This window comes from Poeciliopsis prolifica, unplaced genomic scaffold (assembly GCF_027474105.1).
Source record: "Poeciliopsis prolifica strain line A6 unplaced genomic scaffold, Auburn_PproV2 SCAFFOLD032, whole genome shotgun sequence".
Taxonomy (NCBI): domain Eukaryota; kingdom Metazoa; phylum Chordata; class Actinopteri; order Cyprinodontiformes; family Poeciliidae; genus Poeciliopsis; species Poeciliopsis prolifica.
Window position 1 is genome coordinate 4,366,419 of NW_026562407.1, and position 20,057 is coordinate 4,386,475.

The 20,057-nt window shown below is 35.8% G+C and overlaps 1 protein-coding gene across 2 annotated transcripts in view; it reads left to right on the forward strand.

Annotated features, from left to right (window-relative positions):
- kcnip4a (potassium voltage-gated channel interacting protein 4a) overlaps positions 1-20,057 on the forward strand; it is a 133,151-nt gene continuing 113,094 nt past the window's right edge. Inside the window, exons 1-2 of one of the 2 annotated variants that reach the window (XM_055051036.1) lie at positions 11,401-11,469; positions 12,824-12,975. In XM_055051036.1, the coding sequence (XP_054907011.1) occupies positions 12,837-12,975 (139 nt within the window). In that variant the 5' untranslated portion in view covers positions 11,401-11,469; positions 12,824-12,836. Of the gene's footprint in view, positions 192-11,400; positions 11,470-12,823; positions 12,976-20,057 lie in introns of those variants that run through there. The other variant, XM_055051040.1, reaches the window with a different exon arrangement.

The window sequence follows — 20,057 nt, forward strand, 5'->3', positions numbered from 1 at the left end:
AACTTGAGTTAAAGAACGAGCAGCAAGTCCTCGTCTCTCATCCGCTCCCTCACTTTCAGCTTGGTTAAAGCTCCCGTGGCTTGGGAACAAAACATTTTCCGACTGGAAGCAGTTTCCTCTCCTCTCTGGAATGGATGCAAAGAGAGTGGTGACGGTTTCTGCCCGTGTGGATGCTGCGGTTTCATCAACTGGTAGGACAGATGTGGCATGTTGTTTTCACCCCTTGGCCAATGTTATGAATATTATTTATTATCAGTCTGCTGGCTCTAAGCATGCGGGTGGTTTGACATAAACGCCTGTCAGACATGGGTCACTTTAATATTGCCTCGTGTAAGAAGATTCGTTGTGGGAAAGTTTTTTTTGTTGTTTGTTTTTCCGCCAAATATTATTTTTAAATAATTGAAATTCATAAATTCATTTAAAGTGCATGTTTTGAATAATATCAGTTAACTTTCTTTTTAATTTTCTGACAGGCAATATTAAATTGGCCTTTTTTATGTTTTGCCCAGCTTTATTTGCTTCCTAAATTTCGGTTTATTTTCTTTTTTTCCAATCAATTTTTGTCATCTCTGGACTTTTGCCTTCTCTGAAGAAACATATAGGCACATGCTAAATATATGAAGCTTCGTGAACTGACTTTTTAAAAAACTGGGAGTTGGGTTGAAGAGGGGAGGACACAGCTGTGGGTAATAACGCTAATTAGGAGATGACGCGCCAACAATATGAGCAGCTTGATTGGAGGAGCCATAAAGTTCCACCAACACACAGAAGCTAACGCCCTCAGTGGGGCTTATACAGAAGCATTTTTCAAATAATTACATGCGTAATTAGCCTGTCATCTTGGTTGTCTGTTCAGCAGATCAAGTTTTGGTCTTGAAGATGCATCTTAATGGGTTAGAATCCTGGTGAGAACTTAATTCCTGTATTTCTTGTGAATAGAATAGAAATATCCTATATACTGTCCCACAGTGGGAAAATTCAGGTAACAGCTGAATTAACAAGCTGTTGGAGAACTTTTTTATATGTTGTATGAAGGCGTAGGCTGCAGTACTGCATTATTTTTGTTACAACTCATGCAAAAATACTACAGTTGTATTTTTGTTGTGCCGCAGCACTGATACATGATCCAGTTGCTTATTTTACAACAGGAAAAAGTATTTGTGAGAACTTATTTTTGTTTATTTAAACTAAGGTACCCAGGCTCTGATCTGACGAAGAATCCTACTTCAAAAATACAACTAATCAAAAACATGACAGTTGTTGTTTTGCAGTAATAATTAATTTATCAGCTTTGTACAAATGACGTTTCATATTTAAGAGATATCTTGAAGTTTTTATTGAGGGAACATGTTTAAGTGAACATGGAATATGAGTAGAAATGGAAACATAAATGAAAATGTGAATTAGAAGAAATTATAATCCTCATAAGACTTCATTTAAATCACAATCAAGACAGAACGGGGTCTGTTTATTTCCATGGCTTCATAAGCATCATCTCTGTGTCTGCATTTTTTCTTGTTTGCATAATAAAATGCAGAGATAGGTCCACAGTGTCCCAGAAACTCATTAATGTGAAAAAACAAAAGGAAAACAGGCACAGCAGCAGAACTCATTCTTTTTAGGTAAAATTCAGCTTTAATATTAACTCTGCTGTGCTTCTCTACAATAATCAAAAACATTGCTAAACTGCAAAAATTTTTTGCTTTTTATATTTATTTGCTACTGCAACTCAAAGCCATTCTATGTCATATGAAATATGAAACATCCTACTTTCATATTTTAACATTGTTGTATTGTAATGTTTTATATAATTTGACTGTCTTCTAATATCAGCAAATTATTCAGATATAAACGAGTTTTAAAGTGCTTTTTCTGTATATGTGCACATAATTTGCATTAATTCCCTGATGGTTTCCCCTCTCTGCAGTACTTGGCTTTCATTCAGAAAAATGATGGCTCAGTTAGAGTCTATAGCTTCCCCTCAGCCTCCTCAATTGTTTCACATAAGCCAGAAGGTAGTTAACTAGTCATTATGCCTGACTCAGGAAAATGTTTATTTGCTCACCTAACTGACTTCCTGTTATCTTGTGTTAAAGATAAGAATTACAGATTAAGCATTTGTACCTGATTTGATATTCATTTTGTGGTCTTAGATCTTTTTCAGTCATTATTGGGAAAAGGCGTGTTCTCATTACCAGCAATTACCATACATGTTGTAAAAATGAGAAACAATAATCATTGCACCCACAGATCTAAATGCCATTAAGGAGTAAAGCTCTGCAAACTAATGCATTAGTCATGAAGGGATAAATAATCCAGACTGTAAATGTGCACAGTCGGATCACAGAGTTGGAGGAAATGAAAATGTCTTGTTTTTTGTCGTTTGTTGTGGTTAAAAGTATTTCGGGTGAAATTATGATTATTTAAGCTTTTTTTCCCCTTGAATATCTGTAGCCATTATTACAAAGTTTGCTTCCAGTAGTATGGCCGACATCGGTTTTTGCTCTTGCCGGTATTCTGTTTTCCATTTGCATTTCTTATAATTTAGGTGGGAGGAATATCATTAGCACTACAAACTTAGGCTTTAAAACATGAGCGGATCGTTTGCGTTTTCTTTTCTAAATTATTGTGATTCCTCACCAAGTCCCACTTGGTGTAATGGGATCATTTGTTTTATGCTTTACAACCACCACCTATAAAGATTATTGTTGCTCTGCTGAGCTATTATGTTTGTTCCTAACAGCTGCTTCTTTGGTGCAACAGTTCTTTGCATCACTGCCTTGACACTCTTTTAAGACATTATCATAACTTCCATAATATCATCGCAAGGCAGTTCCCTTTTCTGCTGCAAAGTACTGTAGTACTTTGGCAAACTGGGCTGCACAGTGGTGCAGTCGGGAAGAAGAAGTTTGGGTTTGAATGGTCTTTCTCCATGTTCTGTCTTGTCCCTTTTACACTAAAGATGTGTTATGTTATTTCAAAGTGTTTCTTTGATATTTGCTGGTCTTCTGCTGGGAAGCAGATTTTGTTTGCTTTGCTTCCAGCCTTTGTTTGTTCTGTCATGTGGATTGGGTGGGAAGCATCTGCTTGTAAGGACCATCTGCCTTGGGAATCAAAGCCAGAAAATAATAAGGGAATAAGTAGTCTAAAGTAAAGAGGGTGGACACAGAGACAAGAAAGGGAGACATGGAGCTGAATATATGAACACAAGCTGGGTGACTGGGATCTAGAACAGATCTGCCAGACATCGTGGCGATTTTTGTTGCTATAAATGCTCTGAGGTGTGTGAACACTGAAAAAAGTGGACAATCTCAAATGTTTGTTTCCACCCACTGGCTTGTTTATGCCATAGATCCACTCTATTTGCCGTCTTTGTATAGAGTGCCAAACAGTTGGTGCCAACTGGGTAGAAATGCTTAGTCGCAGCTTGAAAATGTGTTTCTTTTCTGTTGCCAAGGTCATGCTAAAGATGGACTACATTCACTTTGGGAAAAAAGGAAACATAAAACATTGTTACCCATTTATTTTTGTCCTGTCAACTTAAAAGCATCTTTAAAACTGGACAGCTACTTCTTAAAATAGATATCAGTGTTTAAAAAAAGTCCACACACACTTCCATTTCAAGCTATTCATATTAGTTGTAACATAATTGGTCTAACAGAAAGGTATCTTTTTTCTTTTTTCTTTTTTTTTCCAATTTGTTGCCATCCTTATCAGTACACATGGTGTCAAGAAAAACTTGGTTTCCAGGGTGGAAAAGTATGAAAAAGTACATTTGTATATCCAGACTCTCTATGTTCTAATTTATGAAAACATTTTAGAGAATTGCAATCTAAAATAAACAGATTTTATTCACTGAATCAAAGTAAAAGATGTAATTGAAATGTTTGAGTTAATAGCTTAGACTTCGAGTATGTTTGTTTGAGGATCTGTGCTATTTTGGAGAACATATTCCAAAAAGGAGCTCACTAGTTGGCTGTAAATGTTAATGGTATTGGAGCCCTGATGTAAATAAATCAATGGGTCTATTTCAAATATTAAATTATATTTCTTGTGTGCACTTGTGTGCATCAAGAATAAAAAGTACTTGTTGGTCCTAACTGGTGCTTTTTCATCTTATTTCAAAGTATTTCTTTAATATTTGCTGGTCTTCTGCTTGGAAGCAGATTTTGTTTTATTGTCTGTGAAAAGGTCATAAAAGTGTAGTCTATTTATGTAAAAAAGCAGAATTTGGCTGTGATGTAGCTTTTTTGATAAAATCTGTTTGTAGATCATACTAGTTTTTTTACATTTTCAAACCAATAGTACAACTTGACCAAGAACTTCTTCATGAAATGAAATGGTGTCATTGCTGAACATCATGCAGGCCATATGTGGAGTCATGAGCGGCCAACTGAAGGGTCCGTCTGTCTCATCCCAGTTGGCGGGTGGCTCATAAGCCTTTTCTGGAAACTGGTTCCTCCCAAAGTCCATGTCCTACAAGTTGGCTGCCAGAGCTTAATATAGATGGCCAACAGCACAATAATAAACACATCTTTGAATCCATCTGGAGATTATGACATGTGGAGCTCACAAATGTGCAGTCATAATGAGTCTGTCTTAATAATTAGGGTTAGTCTAAAAACTACCTCAAAAGAAAAGCAGCAGAATGCATCAGTTAATGAAACTCGAATACAATTTATTTACACTATCAGTAGACTAAATCACATCTGTAAAATTAAAATACCTGGTATAAAAGCAAGGTAAAGAATTATCTGCTGTATGTTTCTTCTATTCAGTGTACAAGGCTGCCACCATGTGGTTGATTGTGAAAATACAATATAGTATGAAGAGTTGTCTTTTTGCTTCTGTTCCTTTTATGGATTCTCTCACTAAGTGCTTTTTATGATTTTTATATATCTTTCACTGACATGGTACCTGTTAAGGAAAGCATCTTGGATTCAAAAATAATCATTTCAGCTTCTAATTGGCTTTGTCATTTGTTATGATTGTTGATTTGGATTGGCTTTTATGTAAAATCAAGCTGAAATTAATTATTTAAAACCGGTTTCATTTTGATACAGAATATAGAGTTCTGTAGAGCCATTCTAGTTTATTATTTTCTCCCAGTTTGTCTCTCTGAAGAGGGAAAGAAGTGTTGTAGTGTACGTTTAACTGAACTGTGAAGCAGTCAAGGCTTCCTGTCATGCCAGTTCCTGCTCTAAATCCAAGTGCTGGATTTAGAGGGTGTATGGTTGCACACATCTTGTGCTTTTTGCACATTATACACCAAGAAATCATCTGGTAAGCAGAATCGGATAGTCAGACTTAGCACTTGGTCTGAAATTCAAAAATCTGATATTTTTCAAATCAGCACTATACATAACCACTGTCATGTTTAACTAGTCGAAACACTTCAGGATATGGGTAAAGTTGGTAAGCGGAGATGGCATGTTGTCTGCCATTACAGTATCAGAAAATGAAGAAAATGAAGTTAAATGAAGAGACAAGATATAAGAAGAAGTCTATCCATCCATCCATTTTCCTTCTCCCTAACAGGGTCGGGAGTTGCTGGTGCCTATCTCCAGCTGCGTTCCGAACGAGAGACGGGGTCACCCTGGACAGGTCGCCAGTCTGTCGCAGGGCAACACAAAGACAAACAACCATGCACACACACACCAAGGGAGAATTTGGGAAGGCCAATTAACCTGACAGTCATGTTTTTGGACTGTGGGAGGAAGCCGGAGAACCCGGAGAGAACATTCAAACTCCGTGCAGAAAGACCCCGGGCCGGGAATTGAACCCAGGACCTCCTTGCTGCAAGGCAACAGCGCTACCCACTGCGCCACTGTGCAGCCCTAAGAAGAAGTCGACATCTGAAATTTATTGTTGCTGAAGGAGAGTCGTAGGAAGCGAGAATTTAAGTACATGTAAAAAAGACTGACCAGTACAGTAATTGCATTTTTATGACCCATCTGTCAAAAACCACATTGGATTTGGCAGCATTTCAGAAATCTGAAATACAGACACTGCTGGTTTAGTAATTGTTACTATGCTAGTCCCGAATGTAAGATGCAAGACGGTTTAAAATATCAACTTTTTGTCATTGATTAAATTATTTAAATCCTGTTTTACTCCACATGTTTGCACAGATAGTTTGACTTTGAATTTTTAATCACTATTTGTGGCAGAACAGTTTGAATGAATGCTATTCCAATGTTGTCTCATTAGAAGGTGGACATTCAAGATTGCAATTTTTGCATCACTCGATGATGCGGTTTTGCTGGCCTTTGTGTTACCCAAGTGAGCTGATCTTGATTAGCAGAAAACTAAAATAGATGTTATAGTGCACAGAGTTTAATTCAATACATTGAAAGACAATTACTTTTTACTGTGACTTCACACTTTTAACTTTGCTTTGTTGAGTGGATATTTGAACAAATTAAATAAATTGGAAATTCTGCATTAGTTGCTTGGGTTGTGCTTTATGGTACTCCAAACAATTAGAAATAGTAGGCAACTATCCTGATAAGCCTGCATTAGCTATGCTGTGAGAAACAACTCGCCCCTTTTGTTTAATGACCTGAAAATTAAGTGTGTCTCCTGAGAAAATGAAAGTGACCTTACAACATAAACCTCTGGATACACTAGGTCCTTTTGTCTGCTTGACTACCACACTGACACGCATCCTTTCACAGAAAGTGGCCCCGATTCCCTCTGGACACTTGTATAGTCTGTGTACATGCTGACCGATAAAGACCTGCCGTTATCATCAGATGGCAGACGCTGTGGTTCAATAATTTATGGAAGCATTCCAACACTTTTTTTTTTAACAGAGAAATCTGAACACACTTTGCATACATGTCACCATTTCACTTCAATATTTGTGCTTTATGTAAAACTGTGGTAATGTTCATTAACTTGTCACTTTTAATTAGTCTAAATTAGGTTGTTACACTTGCTATAGTATTGGTATACTTAGTATGATATACCAAAATAAGGCTTTTTTTTTTCAGAAAAAATTAAATAAACCTATATTCACTAACCCCAAAATAGATGTTTTATTCAAATGGAGATGAACTGAGTTTTGAATGCCATCAAGTACATTTTTAAATTGAAATCACAACAAACCATCAGTAAATAATAGTATATTTACCAACTGAAGGTCCCTTCTCTGAATTACTGCATTGCAGTTTTCTTAATCCCTCAGGCTGCCTCCCTCATGTATTCTAATTTTAGCTTCAACTTCATGGGACAAGGGCACTGCCAGTGTGTGCGAAATCAGAAAGGAACAGGTGTGTGTTTGCCGAAATATCTTTCTCTGACTGCTAGCTGACCCAGTAACTCTGAACCACAGGGGCTCTACCCACCTTCACATTGGAAGTAGGAAGTTGCACAGAAAAGGGCAGCTTGCTTCAAGTAATTGTAGCAGAGAATAACGAGCGCTCTGGTTTATGGCTCCCAACTGTGCTGGGTGTTCTGCAGTGGTTGTGTTATTCATGTGGATCTTTATAAGTTTATAAAAGGCTTGGAAAGACGAGCCTTTTGTTTGCAAACTTTCAAAAGTTTGCAAACAATTCATTACTTGTTCATCTGTTCTGTCAGATGGTGTCAGTTTGCATTGCAGAGAGAAAATGTTTAAAGCTCCAGTAGGTAACTTTTCTAAACAATGTTTTTTTTCCACATATTTTCTATTCTCTATGTCTTGACCATAAGAAAAAGATAATCTTTGGGGGAAAAAATCAAGCTCTTCTGCCTGCCTTTAAAGATAAGTTATCGCTACTGGTACATTGAGCAGTGAGTACCCAAGCTTGATTAAGAGTGTTGATCTTTCTCCTTGCTCTGATTGGTTGTTTCTGACTGGGAAAATACATCTATATTATATCCAACCCAATCTTATTTCAACTTTCTGACAAATAAAATCTTCTGGGGATTTTTATTAGGCCAAAATAAAAGTTTACTTCCCAGAACCCAAACATTTTGGGTTATTTAGATAATGAGTAAACGAAGCAAACTATGTTCAGTAAAGTTTTCAGTGGTCGTTAAAGATAATAGAGGTCAGCATGTTCATTTCAGCGGACACTCTTTGGTTTCAAACCTCTTTTTCTATCCGTAATGGCTTCTGTAATTGGGATAATGTTATTTATCCTGGATGACTCTCTAGAAATGCACTGCTTGTTTTAAACAAATACTTTTGTCTTCTGTTGCGTTTTCCATTCTTTACAATATTCTACATTATTAATATTCTCCAAACCCATCTGTCGATTCTGAGGTTTAGAATCCCTTTAAATCCTTACAAATATTTAGACATTAAAAGAAAAAACTATAACAAGACTCGTAGTATGATGCTACTTTAGATTACTTTTTTCTTCTGGAAGATGTTTCTAGTGTTTATACTTTTCCTCAGTACTTTGAAAATGCTCTTTAACAAGGTGAGCTGCAGTTTCAATCAGCATAGAAAATGTGCTGGGTTGTTTTTTTTCCCCTCTAAATTCCCTGCTGGTTATGCACAGATGTAGCAAGAGCTTTGATATAGAACACAAACATTTCCATTCCACATGAGCTGGATGAATTGATTCTAAGATAAATTTTGTAGGTGGGTGTCCATATTAGAGAGGCAGTGGAAAAGTGTGGAGGAGATCCGTAGCTTCACTCTTATTTCTCTTACACAAACCACAAAGCACCTTAAGGGCTGCTGTTAGCATCTAATGTATGTGGATTATATTTCAGGAATTTTTCATTGGGCATCTTGAGCAGGACAGATAATCAAATCTGAGAGGATGACTTGTGATTAGGACTCCACCCCTCTTACATATTTGTAGTCCGTTTTAGTCTGCATGAAATATGCTGTGGTATGCCTGACTGGATGTGCTGTATTGCTTTCTGGTTCAGCATGTAATCTTTCAACCAAGCCTGGTTTTAATACTCATCTTTGCACTGATGGCATTCTGTTGAGAGTTGTTAAAGGGGTAATTTTGGCTGCAGGCTCTGAAGATTGTTTACCACTTATTGTCTTATTGGAGTTAACATGTTTCATTACTGAGAATCTAATTTCCACAGCTCTCCTGTGGTTTAGGTACTCGCTGGTAATTCTGTGTTGGTACCAATCATCTCCATTTGTGTTGAAAATGTATAGAAAATATGTATTTTAAGTATATCACCCTTGATTTCATTTGAATACAAAATGAAAGTCTTTAAATAGTAGAGGTGTAAAGATAAATCCTGCTTACTGAAACATATGATGCACAATAAAAAAGTTACGTTAGCAATATTTTTTTAAAACTAAAAATACATTGTCTTTATTAATATTTTTACCTTTTGAGTTGGAGTTTGAAAATTACTCATTTGTACAGAAAATTCATAGTTGTTGTAGAATAATCAAATTTAGGTTTGATTGTCTTTATGAATGTCTATACAAAAATGGTCCTTTTGTCAGATAGGATTTGAAAATGATCTCTTATGATATTACAAAATATTTAAATATTTACTTTAAGCTGAGGGATGATCAAACACACTCATAAAAATAATGAAATGATAGCATCATTGATGGTTTACAGTTACAGATGTATTTTTCTCTGTCAGTTGCCCAAGATGTTATAAATTATTTAAATTGGACTTTTTGTAAGAATGTACTTGTTGGGAAGCGCTTACTAGTTTACTGCTTCACAACAAAGCGGCCCATAAACTACTTCCTGTTTTACCTCAAAATAAGAGTTTCACATGTGGATGTAACATGATGCCAGGCTGAAAGCACTCGCCTTCATATCCTGAGCCCATAATAACAGTTTAGATTTACCCTCAGGGTATTCTCCGACAGCTTTGAGTTGTGGGCAGACAGAGCCCATGAATATTACTGGTATGCAACATTAAAAACTAGTAGTGTTGTTCAGATATGTTTTAAGTGAATTTCATAAAATAATATATTGATCATCACTAGGATTTATTTTTCCAAATGTAAAAATAATTAGAATTTTGTAGGCCTTAAATGCTTTCAGTAGTTTTGTAGTCCTTTGTCACTTAATTTTCAGTCTGCACATATGACTCTGGAATAATTTTTAAGTGGAGCCAAGAATTGTTGACATGCATTCAAAATGGACTATTATGAGACTATTTTTTAAATATAGTTTTTCTCAAATGTATACATAAAGACAATGCATATTGCTTAGTTTGATTGCCAGTCTGGAGTACAGGACGTTTTTAGAAAAAATATTGTTCTAATAATTACTACCAAAGCAAGATCAATCCACAGTGAACCTTTCACAAATGGCTTAAATCTCATAGTTTAAAGAAATTCACTAAATCCATTGTTGGAAATGAGAAACCAAGGGAAGCATTGTATAACATTTTGCAATGTCATGTTAGGAGAATTTTAAAGTTGTCATACCATAGACACACTCTATGTGTGTCTATGTCTATGGCCAGCACTGCGCATTACAAATAAACATTACTTTGTATGGAATAAAATGACATTGCTATTGTTGAGTTTGAATGTCTGGACTTGAGACTAAAAGATACCTGGTTTATAGTTGATATGTTGTGAGCTTGGGTGGTCTTAAATATCAGTGAGCTGATATCAGCTGATGTTGGTACATAAATAATTCAGCATTTGACACCAAGCTGTCCAGGCCTTTTCAATGCCAGTTAATCTTACACGTTATGCCACAATGAACAAAATATCTGTACATACGTTCATTATCCCACAACAAGGGACCAATCTGTTCAGCCATGAGCGTGTCTTGTCCTGCTGAGAAACTATGGCTGCATTCCCGGTTCCCTGTTCAGGTTCTCCCCGACCGTCTTCTCATGTACAGAAGATCCCTTGATCCACTCAGTGGACGCAATTAGAGGATCCTGAGGTATCCTGTTAAGCTAAAGTATTTGTCACGGTACAGGATCTGATGTTTGTGAATTCATATGCAGTCAGTGCCATCAAACAGTCAATTGTATTCCTTACAAGCAAGAAAAAGAATGTGAGAAAATTGGTTACATCATCACTTCATTGGTTTATTATTAAAATATTTAAAAGAAGGGATGTGGTAGAATATTGCTTTTCAAATCACAGGTTTTTAAGATGTTACTTTGTTTGATGCCACTGTTAATAAAGTTTCTTTCAGCTGTGAGTTTTAGTAAAGGTAAGATTATACTTTTTTTGTACACTAATGTATTGGAAGGAGCTCAGGAACTTGAGAGGGACGATCAAAGACTTTTCCTGTCGATGGAGCTTCCAAACACTCTGAATATCACCTCTAAATCCATCCTCTAACTTGTAGCCACAGTGTCCTTTAGGAAGTGTATCACCCTCTCTTCCATTCATTGATGCTGCTTTATTGTGCAGCCCCCACTCTCCTCTTATTCTTCCTCCTCCTCCTTCCAACCCGCTTTACACTCTGTTGATCAGCCCAGGAAAGGGAAAAAGCTTGTCTGAAACCTGAGGATCACTTGCAGTCCTAAGAAAGCAGAAGCAGCACACCCTCTCTCTTTTACCTCAAGGTAAGGCAATGCCTGAAGGAACAGCTGATAGTTGCTTGATCTAAATTTCTTTGCATAGAATGATGCTAATCTCTGATCTGAGAGAACGGAACAAAAAGCTCTGCAGTTGGAATAGCTGAGTGATCAGTGACATTTGGATTTAACTTCTGTTTGTGTAATTGGACCTTCAGGGTGATGCATTCATGGCTCATCCAAGGCTGGGTGTCATTTGATCGTGTTTTATTCAGCACTGTTTTCATTCTTGATGTATTATTTCTCTTTTTTCTGATAATGTCAAACATATATGCTGCTATTATTTTAAAAAATTGGATATTGTTAAGCAAGAAATAAACAAGAGGGGTATTGCTTACTTTCTGTCTTCTAACCCAATGTGAAAACATTAAAATAAAAATGTATCTTCTTGAAGCTACAGCTCAGTACACATGAGATAAGGAATTATTTTAATTGGAAAGGGCACACTGCAATGTTTTGCACTTTATTATGCTTGTGTATAACTGGAGGGTGAAGCATCCTAAAATTAGCATATCTCCCAGTAGAGGCACATCTGGCTCTGGAGAATTTGGTGAAATGAGATCTTAACTATTTTGGGGAAAATCTAATGTTTTGATTTGCCTAGAGTAAATCTTTACAAATCATAAACTGGCTTTAAGGAACCTTAAATAAGGGTTGTAAAAGAATTTTACAACTTGTTCACATATTGTAGATTCTTGTCTAATTTTTAGAGTAGAAACGAAACTGAATCTGCTCCTTCTTTTGTATTTGTCGCTAGAACAAATTTAATGGATTGCAAACAGTGTGCCAAACATGTTCAGAGAATAATCCAGTTCAGGTTTTATCAGTCTAAGCATTTTAGTTTCTAAAAATGAGATGTCAACTCTATCATCATTAGCAGCTCATGGTTTGCCAAACATTAAACTTTCACAGTGCTTACAAAGCCAATAAAAAGTGGCTTAAAAACATTAGCTGATCCTTTTTATGCTTTGCATGAAAATAGAATAGAGATTTAACACATTTTATGATTATACAGTTTCTTGTTGAAGTTCTGAACTGTAAAAGGGAATATATATATATATATATATATATATATATATATATATATATATATTTATATATATATATATATATATATATATATATATATATATATATATATATATATGGACTTTTACATGCTATTTACTATAACTAGTAAATAGCCTTTTAGATTAGCACTAATTTAAAAAAATGGGTAAAAGTCTGATTAAGCTTTCTGATGATTGCTTCTCTTGCAGAAAATTCACAGAAATCTGTTTGAATACACTTTTGGGTATTTTTCTTATATAAAGCTGTTTTTTTTTTTTCACTGATACATTAGTGAGCTGTGAGGCATGTGTTCACCAACCCAGGGAACCCAGTGGATGGAAGACCAGCTGCACTTGCGTAAAAACCATGGCTTCTCCAAGAAAGTCCTACTTAATTGTTGGTTGGTACGCCGCATCGTAACCTGGGCCTCTCCAAACCCTAAAGGTACAAGCTAATCAGGATAAGAATGACTGTACAGATGTAAAAATGTGAAAACCTTTTTGATAATTAACCTATTTGCAGTTTTGTCTTCTTGGATTTTTCTGTAGAATATCAACTCCCAGACATTTGCCAATTTACTGATGTTTTGTCAGAGAAAAACGAAAGAATCACAATGCTATGTGACACACTGTGTCACATAGCATTAGCAAAGAAATCTTTAGCATAAAGTAGTTAATTTATTAATGTGCAGTTTAACAGCAACAGAGTTTCAAAGATCCAGCAGCTAAATCTAAATAAAAAAATCCCTTTGCTTGTTTGATCGTAAAGGATCACCAGTGAAATATGCCTAGAACTGATGGTGCCTTGAACAGGTCCAGTGAATAACTTTGGTTTGTATCTCATTCTGTCTTGATTCCTTGGCAGGTATTTTTTTAACCTTAATAGATCTCTGACATTTCTCTGCAGAAAGAGGTTTTTATAAAGATATCCTTCAGTACAGAAAAAAGCCTTTCTCTTTTATATAAAAAAAAGACAAGTCTATCCTACTGTGGTATTGTTTTTAAAAGTCCATTTTATAAATTGATTTGTATTTAAACTTTAAATGAGTTGTTTAATTTATTGACAATTGTAGATGCCTTACTTTTTAAACATAAAAATCAAATTGTTACCCTAGCATTAAATCCAAAAAGATTTCCTTGATGTATGTAGATTTTTTTTTCTCTCCTAAAGAAATATCAATTTTACTTTCTACTTTGACTTTATTGCTGGCTGCCAGTGTAGTCACAACAAAATAGATAGTTGAAGAAGGCAGTTTTGTCCTCATCAATCTAGTTGCTTCCTTGGATTTGCTGTCTCAACTGCATTTCTGACATTACCATAAAATGTGGAGACAGATGTTCTCCAATTCTGTTGTGCCTTGTCAGTTGTTATGATAAACGAGTTGAATTTGGCTTTAATTTAGCATGCTAATAGACTGTGATGAATATTACTGTAGGGAGTCCTAAAGCACATCTGTGATGATTTGTTTTCCTACAGAGGAAGAAAAATGACAAAAAGCCATTTTCTTGTCTTGATTATTTGTAGTTGGTGCTGATTAGGATTATGTCAACAGGGCAGGTGCAGTAAACCACATAATCAACCTCCTGTTGTTGTGCATATACACCATTTTTTGTGTGTAGCTCTGCGGCTGTCGTTTGAATCTATATTTCTGTTCATATTAGAGAAGCACCTGGAACTGCAGCAGGGTCCAGGTGTTGCTGCTAGCTTTGTTGATATTGAACTTTCTTTTCTTTCTTATTGGAAATTAATTCTTCTATCTCAAAGCTTTTCTTTGACTCTATGTTGTTGTAGTTATAGGTAGCTGCAAGAAACTGTAACAAACCACTGCAACTTTTGTCAATGGTATTCATATCTTAAAATTTACATTTTCTCACATTATTGCCATCATGCATTTTATTGTGCTTTATGACTAACCCAACACAAACAGGCAAATAAGTGTTGAGGAGAAAGAAAATATTTATTGTTTTCTGCAGTTTTTATTTTGAACTTAATTTTAATTGTGGGGTGTGCAATTTAATTTATAATTAAATTTGTATTTGTAAGAAATTTATTAAACATTTTTCTTATTATTTTCAACTTTAATGTTCACAATATTCACCATTTTGTGTTCATCTAATCAAAGAAACCAACATTTCTGTTAGTAATTCAAAGATTTAAGGAGTACAAACACTTTTTAAAGCAATTTATTTTTCCACAGGTCACTGAAATCATTGCACAGTCAATTTTCTTCTTTCCATTTAATAGAGACATGGTTGTGAGTTGCACCTCACCATTTTCCCACTTGTTCGCACAACATATGGGTCTCTTGTCTCTTCTCATTAGGTGGTGTCTTATATTAATGATATCTTCCCTCCTGTGTCGCTCAAAATAACCTCTCAGCAGGCAAATGATCATGTTATAAACCTGCCAGGTGGCAGTAGTACCCTCTGGATGTTCAGGCTCCCGAACATGGCCATGCTCAATAGAGCGTCCAGGAATAAGCAAACCCCATGTTGTTTTCTCGTGCTTGAAGAGGAGATTTAATGAATCACTGCTGTCACTTCGATGCAGGCTTACTGTAATATTTTGGGTTAAAGACTCTCTTTATTCTGATATTCATGTGTGACATCATAAGAACTATATACTTATTAGTTAATGAAAAAAATGTTTTTTTTATTTAAAATGAATCAGTTGTACAGTTCAGTGCATTGGTGAATAAACTAAGTTGTTTTTCAATGGTAGACATTTTGCATTTACATGTGTGTGTTTCTGTGAAGAATTATTGGATAAAAAGCAATTAATTTATTAAAATGCGATGAAAGATAACCGGAAAAACAACTTTCAACTTGTTTTACTCCGGATTATTTTGATGAACGTACTGTGATGATGGGGCAGGTTAAATTATTTTGCATTCTGGCTGAATTGAAGTTGCTTTGAGATATAGTGGTGCTTGTAATAATTGTTTTCCTCAGCTCCAAAATATTGAAAAGTGACTTCAATGGTGCTATTTATATTTCAACCCATTAAACCATTTGTCAAGTCATTAAGAACGTCAGATTTCTTTTTACATGGAATGAGATGTCATAAGGCAAAAATGACAAATAAGTGGCTCAGGGATCATCAATATTTATATTTTTATGATCTGAAAACTTCCCACATATTGAAAGCATGAAAAAACTGTGGTTTGTCCCCAAAAAACAGTTACACAACCAAACCCAGACCTGTGAAAAATATTCCCTGGGCAAACTGCAGAAGTCTCAAAAAGGAAAGGTCAACACTATGAATATTTATTATTTCCAGAAACATTTCAAAATTAAAGCTTGTGAAATTATTATGGAACTTCATTATTCCATATTACCTTTTAAAAAAGATTAAACTGTTATAAAACAGCAAATCTTGTGAAAAATATTTCTGTATGACTGTATGCTTGAGACCCTTTCATTGCCATCAGTGGTAGCTATACATTCATGCTCATAATCTCAGCAGCCAGGAGATGGCAGCAGAGCACATGTAATTTTGCTAGTAACTGCATTCAGAATTGATTGTGAGCCAAATTTACTAATTTAACTCATAAAGGATCATATAGTGTAATTGTTACACATGTCTGTAATTTGCTGCAGAAGCACACACATAAAAACAGAATTTAAAACTCTCCAAGTATGCATTGTATGTATGTTTGTGTCCACATAGATAGATAGAATATCAGTATCACTACAGTGCAACAAAATTTAATTCACTTGCACTGCAGGATGAGACCCACCCCAATATCATAACAGCCCCTCTAACAGTCTGGTTCTGAAACTGTCATAAATTTTCTAAGTCGCTGCACTGCACCAGTAACTCAGTGGCTCTAAAAGCTCTGCCTGTTGCAGTGAATAGTGATTCAGCCTGGATTTTTAATATGAAGATCAGGAGATGCAAATAAGGATAGTGTTCTGCATTCTGCTATGGCTGGACATCCATAACAAAAGACTATTAGCTCTGATTTATGGTACTTATCAACTGCTTTATGGAGCATTCAACATTGTAAATCATGGTTTGCCTTTAAAAAATGTATTTAACCTGAAATTTCTTTCATGTTGAATCTTAATCCCACTTTTTTTATATATAGCTTTTTCACCTTTTAAGCAATGTGGCCAGTGTTGCACAGATCAATAAAACACTTCAGACATGCAGGCTTTGACACGCTGTTCTGCAGACACTGAGTACATGCAGGCTGTAGTTCACTTTGGAGCGGTATGCTGCAGTATACGTTCACCTTCAGGCTGCGGCTGAGGGTCGTGTCCTTCGGGGAGCAGGGGGAATGGGCAAATTGATTTATTTCTGCTTCAACCAATTTGAGGCTAATGAATCCACATGAGAAAGTACATGTTATACTCTCATATCTTCAGAATTGTCCAATTCAAATCCCACAGTTACCTGAAAATAAGTTGAAATGAGCTGCAGAGAATTTACAGCCCCAAGTTGGAATATGCTACAAGACCCTTGAACCTTGAGATCCAGTGCTACATTATGCAGAACCTGTAAGCCTTTATTAAAAGACTCCTGGGAAGTTTGTCCTTGATTAGCATATTTATGCCCACTGACACAGTGGGAGTGAGGGAGACCCACAAACTGCAAAAGCAAATCTTTTGCTGCAGGAAAGCAACATTTTTCAATTTTAATCTTTTTCCCACTTGGTCTAGAGTCCAGGCCTCTGTAGGGCCAAGGTGGAAATTGAAAGAGGCAATGATGGATTGAAGGAGAAGTTGAGGCAGCATGCAGCCTCTCAGTTTGGAGTGCAGGAGAAAGGGAACAATTGCCAGGGGGACCGCTAGCCAGCCGAAACACACGTCAGGCTGTTGTCATTTGATTCATGTGTTGGGAAAAATTACATCTGGGGAAAGAGTGCAGGGGATCCAAAGGTGATGCTTTTTCTCTGACGTTAGTCTTATGTATAGTGCTGGTTTATGCAGTTAATAGCCAGAGATAAGATGTTACATTAATGAGGAAAAGAAATAGTTGTTAAAATACCGTCTTTACATTCTTGTATCCAGAGATGCATAAATATCAATCAGTTGATCCGCCATGGTTTAAAAAACAAATTTTTGACAACCGTTCAGACTTAAGTTTATACTTATAAAACGTAGTCTCATTTCTTTGAATATCTTCAATACAAACTTTTATTTTGTTGAATTGCAAAACAAGCTATGAATTGCTCTTGCAAAACATAGCTTAACATAGCTCCAATCTCAAAAATTTTTCAGATTGGAGCCACTTTAAGATGACAGTTCTCTATTAATATTGGGCCCACTTTGACTAGCAGTTAGCATTAGCCTCCATAAAAACTAATCAGATGAAAACGTTAAGTGTTACCCAGTACAGGCAAGATGGCATTTTGAAGTTTTGGTTTTATTTATTTTAGTTTAATTTATAAAATTAGAAATATTTGGCTTTTAATAATTGCTAACAATGGTTTGATTCTGCTGATACAGTCTCTTAAAACTTTACAAATGAACATCTTTTCGAAGCTACAAAATTTAGCATTCAAGAAGGACTTTTGACAAAATTGCACATGAATGATTCTTTACTGGCATCACCTTCAACTTTTACATTTCTGTAGATAAATGGGGATTAGCAACCAACAGCCAGGGATTAGCAGGGAATAGGCAACTTTGTTTGGCACCTTAACTAGCATGTTGACAGATGAAAACTCTCACATTTTATCCTGTCGATTGAGTTTAGAAACTGAGATGCTTCTCTTTTCAATCTAAAGACAGTCCACTGGCATTGACTGAAACCAATCTGGGTCTTTTTGTTCAGGTCATTTGAGCAGCTCACTGTTCATCATTAAAGATGCATTTCCTGCCACACACTATTCATTTTACACAAACCTGCTTTTGTTCAATTCAAAGAGTGGGCAATTAGTGCTTTGTATGTTCTTTGTTTTCTTAAATAACATTTAAGTTGCCATTTAAAATACTGAAAATAGTTATAAATGTGAATTTGATTTAAAATAATAAATATAGGAGCAGAGCAGCATAAATGAATTACACTTAATGCTCTACATTGTATCAGTTATCTATTGAACCATTAGTTGAGCTCTAGCCAAAACAATCATATGATAAATCTTTAAATAATTTTGGAAACAAAGGTTCATTTTTCTCAGAGAACTATTAATTCATTAAGTGGAACAACACAAAATCTGAGATATGTAATTTCTACATCTACTTGGAGACTGCAAGAATCTAGGGAGGTTGGTACTAGACTAAATCTCATTAATCATCAACAGCTTCAGCAAAACTGAATATAAACTTTGTGACTTTCTTTTCCACATTTGTATAGGTGATAAAGTCTTTTGCCGGTAACCTACTTCAGTCAACTTTTTGTAGCGCTGTCCTGGGCCATCTATAAATAGACTCTCCTGATTAGTTCCAGGCACAGTGAAACCATGCAAGACTTTGGTTGCTGCAGGGCAAAACTGACTTTCGTCTCTGTGTATCACTCTGCTGTAAAACACCTGTCGCTATTACGGCCTAATTTATCTCCCTTGCTCTTGTCAGGCACCAGCGCAGCAGCAGGCGCAGGTTCACCACCAGGCCGCAGAGAGCGGGTTGCTTCCCTCTCCGACCTGGTTGTCCCGCTCCCCCCTGAGATGGTGTATATTAAGGACTCATGTATTTAATGTGCAACACTGCTGATGAGTATCCCTAGTCAACAGTAATTAGGTATTTCAGGATGAGGGTTAGGTGATCTGCTCTAAATATCGTGTGACTGTTGCGTGGGATACAATTACAAGCTGAATCACACCCACACGTTTAGCTGAGCTTACGTGATCACATGATGAGTGGTGCATCCTGCTGCAGCTCATTTATAATTCCATGTCGGTTTTTACTGCTCTCGTTTGGAGCACACAACATGTTATGTCCTTCACATCAGAAAATAGTGACGAGGCTGCTGCAATAGCAGTCCATGCATCACATGTAAAGTAACTAAGCAAAACTTTATTAATATGGAATATTTTAAGATAAAACTCACTAAGTGCTTCAACAACCAGGTAATATAAACCCAAGGTGCATGAAACATAAGCAGATTTATAAAGATGTTTTAGATTACTTTTAAAGGAAGTCAGAGTCTGTTAATCTCTGACAGAGATTTTGTTTAAGTGTAAGATTTCTGTTAGTTGTAAGCAAAACTGCCAGATTTGTTTGAGAAGAGATTAGATAAATTATTCTGAATTAAGTACCACAGATAATGGTTATTTTATTAATTAACACTGCTTTGACAGTATGAATTGCTCAACTAACTGTTGTATAGTTTCTAAAGCCAACATGGTTTCAGTAAAATGAATTGATTTTGGTTTTAAACGAAGTCCTAAATGCAATCATACTGAGGTTAAAATATTAATATGATATTGATTTTTTTTTCTGAAAGAGGAGCCCTTGTTTTATTATATCAGTTCATGCTCTTTGTCCTGTACTCTGATCTCAAAACAGATTAAGTATAAATGTTTTATTGTTTCAGTGTTATGTGCCTGTATCCTGCAGTAAAAAATTTGATGTTTTCAT